Raw genomic sequence first — 7,188 nt, forward strand, 5'->3', positions numbered from 1 at the left:
CTCAATAAGTAGTTTTCAGGGGCCTGACCTCAGAGAAAGTACCCAAGATATATTTAAACTTTCCTAAATAAATATATTATAAATTATATTTATAATTTGGTTGGGAAATCTAACCAATATATTCAAATCCCAACAACAATATTAAAAAGTATATAGGGGTGCCTGGGTGGCTCAGTGGTTTAAAGCCTCTGCCTTCCGCGTGGGTCATGATCTCCGGGTCCTGGGATCGAGCCCCATATAGGGCTCTCTGCTCAGCGGGGAGCCTGCTTCCCCTCACTCTCTCTCTGCCTGCCTCTCTGCCAACTTGGGATCTCTGTCTAAATAAATAAAAATAAAATCTTAAAAAAAATAATAAAAAAATAAAAAAGTATATAATTATATGCCAAATTGCATGGTATAGACAAGTATTATAAGACATTGTATTAAAATCTGGGGAGCACTTTTTTATATGCTAAAAGAATGGCCATGAAATAAAGAGAAGGCATGTACTCCAAACCACTTTGTCAATTGCAAAATTTAGCATTAATTACTGTATGTCAATAACTAACTTGAAAGTGAGCTACTGAAGGTTGCTAATGACAAGGGCTGGAATATTAAGCTGTGCTCTCTGGAATACTTGGATGAAACACTGACTACTTTATTTAGATCTGACCTTTATGAACAAAAGACAAGTATAAAAATAGCTTCTCAGTCATCTAGTAAGGAAGCATATTTAAGAGCCCAGAAATCATGAAGTGACAATTCCTATTCAAAATGCAGAGCATAAGAATTCCCATATATCAGCTCAGTGCCTGGCTGTTCGCTGCTGTGAAATGGAAAAGTGAGCAAGGAAGAGGAAATGTCAGTGTTACTCTAGTCAAATTAGGCCATATTCGTAGTTGACATTACATTTGCACTTGAAACTTGGGCTTGATTGGCGCTTCCCAAAATTTACATTTGACCCCTGCTAATGGCATCCACATTATTAAAATGTACTCTATGTACTTGACAAGGGATAAAATTCTCATAAAATGTTTTGGTATGATTTAGTTTTCATGGATATATGACACCATGTCCCCTACCTCAAGAGGAAAGAACTGTTTCTTTTTTAGACACAACACACCACATGCTTCCCCCCATTCAAAATATCCAATTGTTAGACTGACACACAACAGAACCAACCAATTATTTTTTAAAGAACTGAGTCTCCTTAATACAGCATAATCTTGCATGTTAATTAGAATAGATATAAAACTCTTCCAATTTTCTTTTCTATTGATTATATTAAGGAGTAGGTTAGTATAAAGCAAGTATATCATCACCATTTCTCAAACAGTAACTAATGTTCCTTCATAACAAAGAAAACAGACCTCAGGATAAGCAGATAACAATATGTAGTTAGAATTTAATATTTCTTTTGCTTATACTTCATTTATTTTTACAATTGCCATCTATTTTTGGTAAGTCATTCTATACTGGTTTCCCATTTGTAGCAAGAATATAAACTCTCTAACTAAATTTAAGTTGAGAAAGTGAGTCAAATTAAGAAACTTTTATTAGGAAAAGAATAATACAGATGATACTCTGATATGGTCAAATTTGTGTACTTAGGTAATCCATCAGTGACTAAAGTTAGGGAAATGCAATTAAAATACTTAACATGTTAAAAATGTTTGTTCGTTCATTCAATCCATGTTAATTAGTGTCAGTATTTTCATCCATGCAGGGTAGAAATTCTTAAGTTTCCATTTCTGTTGGCAAAGAACTGCATGTATCTGTATATGTATATGTCATATGTGTAAAATATGTATAAAATGAATTCTTTATCCAATCTAGTTAGTATTAAAAGACAGTAATAGTGCTAACTTGAAATGGTTCCATAGTTATTCGTTCTACAGGAGTTTGTATCACCACAATATGAAGCTAGAAGTTCACTTCAGGACTACCAGACAGATAAAATTATATTATAATAGAGCCACTTGGTACTCTAAAATCACAGCTCTCACCATTTGTTTGGCCGGAGCATATGGAAAATGATGTTTACATTCTAGATATGGTCCTGGGAGCACACCCAGGTTTTGACAAAATTCTCCCCTCCCTGAAAATTTTTTCTGGAACATTTAGACAATACAAGGCTGGGGCTGTTGGTTATACACAGTGTTCCTTTCATCCAAGCATGTTCTTATCTATCCAAAAAGGCTAAATCAAATGTTAAATAAATGAAAATACATTAATATAGACTGCTTGTAAAAAAGAAAAGAAGTTAATTATCCACACATTTCAGTGCTTTACCTATTTTGAGTAACTAATATTCAAGATATAACTTACAACTGCCCAAACCAATAGTGTCTCATGACACCTTGGTCCAAACTTGCTTCCCTATTGTTGGAGGGCTCTATTAATGTACCTTTTCATTTTCTCAAGCTAGAGACAATGGAGGTAACAACTGGAATGGAGCATGATTTGCAGACGTGGTAAGTTAAGTGGATAGGGCGGGTACCAGATGTTGGTGATTTGGTAAAGCAACAATAATTAAAACTCAGCCACAACACTTTAAAAAGTATGACTTCTATATTAAGCAGAAAAGTAATTTTGCATTAAGATGCAGAAAAACCAAGAGTTCTTTTACTTAAAATTAGAATAACCCATAGATACCAACCCAAATGTTTTCATATGCACTAATATGTCTATAATATTAGTAGAAATAGAGTTCTGTGTGGGTGAACTTTAGCAGTCACTGACAACACTATAGTATATTCTACAATATCTGTCAGTATACTTTACGATGGTCTAACACACTCTAAAAAATACAATAAATTACATGTAAACTGTGCTATAATGCAGTTAGTTTGTTTAAAGGTCAAGAGATCTGACCAATTTCATGGATATAAAGTAAGTCTTAAACTAGGCCAATTCAACATGCCCTTTAGGAAAAGGAATTCCTATTATGAGTCACAGCAGAACTGTGAATTGCTTACATAAATACATTTTTCTGCTTTGTTATTATAAAATCAATCAACAACCACTTTAGCTTCATGATTACGTTATGTATAAACTTACCTTATGCCAAACAGCATGGTCAGCATGATAGCTATGACATCTTAATAACAAAACCATCTTTTTTTGCATCTATGCTGATGGTGTAAATGGACCCAGACTGTCAATAACTCTTCCAAAGCAAATTTAATACATTTGAAGACATGGACTAATGTTACAGTAAATCAATTCACATCGCTTATGTTCACCATAGGTGTTAACTCTACAAAAGAATGTGAATTAAGGAAGCCAAAATGAAAACAGTAATGAGCAATATTTCAAATTAACCAAAACAGTAAAGTAGAACTTTATACTAAAGAGGCACATACATATTCATACGTATGTTAAAAGTACAATCACCATACGTTTTCCCTGAATTGTCCAGGTTTAGCTAACAGTTTAACTATTACTATTGAACTTTGGTCCTCTTTAATAGAAATTTGAAACATCAACTAATACACTCTGTTTTCCCCCAAACCATTACTTTTATGTTTTAAGAATCTGTAATTTCTAAATTATTAGAAAAACGTTATATAATATTGCTTTAATCAAATACGAAGTATTTGAAGTAACCAAAAAAGACTATCTAAGTCAGAATAAAGGAGATAAACTTCTCTCCCTCATATCATATAGGTGTAGAGTTTATAGAAATATGAATGTAGGGTGCTTGGGTGGCTCAGTTGGTCAAGCATCCAACTCTTGATTTTGACTCATGTCATGATTTCAGGGTCATGAGACTGAACCCCACATTGGGCCCTATGCCAGGTGTGGAGCCTGCTTAAGATTCCATCTCCCCCTCTGCTCCTCCCCACCCCCTTTTCTCTCTTTCTCTCTCTAAAAAAAAAAAAAAAAGAAGAGAAAAGAAAAAAAAAAGAAATATGAATGTAAAACAACTATTATTTTTGTTCATAGGTATACACTTTAAGCACAGATAATTGAACGGGTTAACATCCCCACCAAAACAAAAATGTAAACTTTAGAAAAACAGCCTATACTATATTTCAATCAAATAAGTGAACACAGAAAGCATTTTGATACTGTTAAATTGCCAAACTAATAATCATGGACGAACAAAATGAAATTCTCCTGCTGTTTGTATTAAAATTACCTCCCAAGAATCATTCAGACATTTCAGGCCCAACTATAATTCTGTATTCACCCATTGTGGGCTTGACATCAACTTGATCTAATAAGTACTACCATGATCTTTGAGATTGCGAAGAATCACAGCGGGAAGGCTATGGGACTGCCACCCCGTCACTAACTCGGCCTCTATCTCCTTAACGTGGGCCCTGAGCATGAGGGGTGGTACTTTCAGAAGCAGGTCAAGAGGCAGCAAAGCTGAAGAAATAAAAGGGGGAAAGATATGAGACTGTAACATAAATCACACTGAATATCAGGGAGGCATGCACAAATTTGTTACTGCTAACACGCCATTACCTGGTCTTGGTCTGTATCCTAATCCAGCAGTGAAGTCCCTGAAAAGAGAATTAGGGGCTGTTAGAAGGATTTACTCAACTTGGACTTGACTAACATTGACTGAAAGTCTATACCTTACTATGGTTTATAATACAAACATTAAAAAAGATTATTTTCCTTCAAGATGCTCTCAGAAGCTTAATAAAGAGGAAAACAAGCCCATTCGAACCCATAGCAGACCTCACATTCTACTGGCACATCGAGAACCCTATCTCATCACAGTGATTTATAAGCTCTAAGAATAACTAAGAAACTACATCTCAGTGTCTTGGATAATCTTTTTATACTTAAAATCAAAATGATAATGTTACATTAAAGTAAGTGTTTAGGGGCATTAGTTAGCTCAGTCAGTTAAGCATCTGACTCTTGATTTCAGCTCAGTTCATGATTCTGGGTCATAAGATTGAGCCCCAAGTCAGGCTTCGTGCTCAGCAAGGAGTCTGCCGGAAATTCTTTCTCTCCCTCTGCCCTTCTGCCTCACTTCTGGGCATGCTCTCTCTCTTTTTAAAATAAATTAAATCTGTAAAAAATACAAGTGTTTAAAATTTCACATGTGGTATTTTTTTATGCTTTGTTCCTGTCATCTTAAAAAAGAAATTATAACTATTCCTATGAAATAAGATGACTTTTGCATTTAAGAGGACTACCTTTTCCCCTGTTTTCAGTGTTATTGACATCACTCGTTTGCCTTGGCCTGAAATTCTAGACTTCCTGAGCATTTTGCATTTTTGGTCTAGTGCCTTCCAACCCCTCGAGGTGGCCTTCAAGACCACCAGGGACAGCCATAAATAACCTTCAACCTTGTTTTTTTCTGCTGATATCTAGAGCTAATTTCTTAATAGTTATTTTGGAATGAAATAAGAAACATCTGTGCCCTGACAAGTTATAAGAACTATACTAAATTTAATGTAACACAATGTAATGCAAAATTTAAGCCCAACAAAAACATATTGAACATCTACTACATTCAAGGCACATGATAGGTATCTGCTGAGTAGGAATGGAGGGGGGGATTTAAATACAAATAAACATGGCTAGTAAATCTCTTACCCCAACATTTTCATTTTAAGCACAGAAATCTGGATATGTAAATGCAACACATACCTAAATTATGAAGCAAAACGAAATTGGCTCTCATTTACCCTCCGCCCAACGAGAGTACAGGAATAATACTAAAGCCGATTGTAAGTTCCTTCCCCATCCTTTTTCACTCCTCCTGACCCCCCACCAAGCCAGGCCTCTCCTGATCCCACCATTTTCTCTGTCCCTTTCTCAGCACAAGTTCTCAAGTCAGTGAAAAGTCTATAGTAGTCAGGGGTGGGAGGTTGGGGGAACAGGTGGTGGGTGATGGGGAGGGCACGTTTTGCATGGAGCACTGGGTGTTGTGCAAAAAGAATGAATACTGTTACACTGAAAAAATTAATAAAAAGGGAAAAAAAAAAGTCTATAGAAACTTGCCATACTTATACAGTTAATAACTCTCCCTAGTTCTGGGATAAGGGCATGTTTAAAGAAAGAAAATGGATAAGCCCTGCCCTCAGAAAGGTCAAAGAGGGGCATAATCTCAGTAGTATCCAAATATGGGCAGGGTGCTTCAGGGCTGAGCTGAGGAGCAGAATATCTTTGGACACATGGTATATCACAGCATGCACGAGTAACCCTGTGCCATAGCCTTGTAGACAGGTCTACCACTGTCCAACAGAAATGCCATGCAAATCACAAATAAAAGTTTAAATCTTCTGGTAGCCACATTTTCAAAAAGTAGAAATAAAAGGGTGATGTTAATTTTAAGAATATATCCTATTTAACCAAATTTATCTAAAATACTATTTTAGCAGGCACTAACTATAAAAAACTAATGAGATATCTGACGTTGTTTTACATTCAAGTGAATATTAAAATGAAATTAAGAATTTCGTTCCTCAGTCACACTGGCTACATTTCAACTGCTCAAGATCCACATGTGGCCAGCAGCCTCCATATTCAACAGTGCGTGCCAGACTCTTCTTTGGAAGGTCTTGTCATTGTCTTTGTAAACATTATGCCTGAGGCTAATACTCATGGCCTGTAGCTGCTAAGCCAGCAATACCTCTTAGACAATCTTAAAAAAAAAAAAATAATAATAATCTTAAAAAGATCTTAAAAGATCTTTTATTCCTAAGGTTACGGGTACTTTTGATAGCTGATAACCACTCACATGCCGAGCTAAGTAGATGACTATTCCAGTTGTCCTGAAGAACCCAAAGCTTCAAACATTTGTACGTATTAAAAAAGGGGCCAGTGATATATGTGAAACAGACTATCCTAACATTGCCAAGTTGCTGTTACTCCTTAATATAACGCTAAACTTTGTTACTCCTTAATATAATGCTAAACTCCTCCTTAATGAATTTTAGGGGATCTTTAAAATAACCACCACACATTCATTAAAACAATATTTATTAAGGGCCCACTATGTGTAGAAACTGTGCCAGGCAATACAGAAGGGATGGTGAAAAGAAATAGTCCCTCATCTTGAAACTCACAAGCTTGCAGGGGTATGGCAGGAAAACTGTTAATTTCTCTGGAAATTATATCATGGATCACAAGAAAGATTAGTCATCTGAAATTTCCAAATAGAACAGACTCATTGTAGCCAGAAGTGACAACATTTAACTATACGACTGTTAGGTCCACAGATGGGCAAAAGATTGA

At 35.6% G+C, this 7,188-nt stretch overlaps 1 protein-coding gene across 7 annotated transcripts in view; it reads right to left on the bottom strand.

Moving 5' to 3' along the window:
- NEK10 (NIMA related kinase 10) overlaps window positions 1-7,188 on the bottom strand; it is a 227,445-nt gene that overhangs the window by 44,280 nt on the left and 175,977 nt on the right. For 4 of the 7 annotated variants that reach the window (XM_046002042.1, XM_046002043.1, XM_046002049.1 and 1 more), the window contains 2 exons: window positions 4,456-4,493; window positions 4,216-4,356 (listed from right to left, as the gene is read on the bottom strand). The exons of 1 other annotated variant lie outside the window; for it this stretch is intronic. In XM_046002042.1, coding sequence (XP_045857998.1) covers window positions 4,216-4,356; window positions 4,456-4,493 — 179 coding nt within the window. The remainder of the gene's footprint in view (window positions 1-4,215; window positions 4,357-4,455; window positions 4,494-7,188) is intronic. 2 more of the 7 variants (XM_046002046.1, XM_046002044.1) reach the window with 1 other exon arrangement.

Source organism: Meles meles, chromosome 4, assembly GCF_922984935.1.
Source record: "Meles meles chromosome 4, mMelMel3.1 paternal haplotype, whole genome shotgun sequence".
Taxonomy (NCBI): Eukaryota; Metazoa; Chordata; class Mammalia; order Carnivora; family Mustelidae; genus Meles; species Meles meles.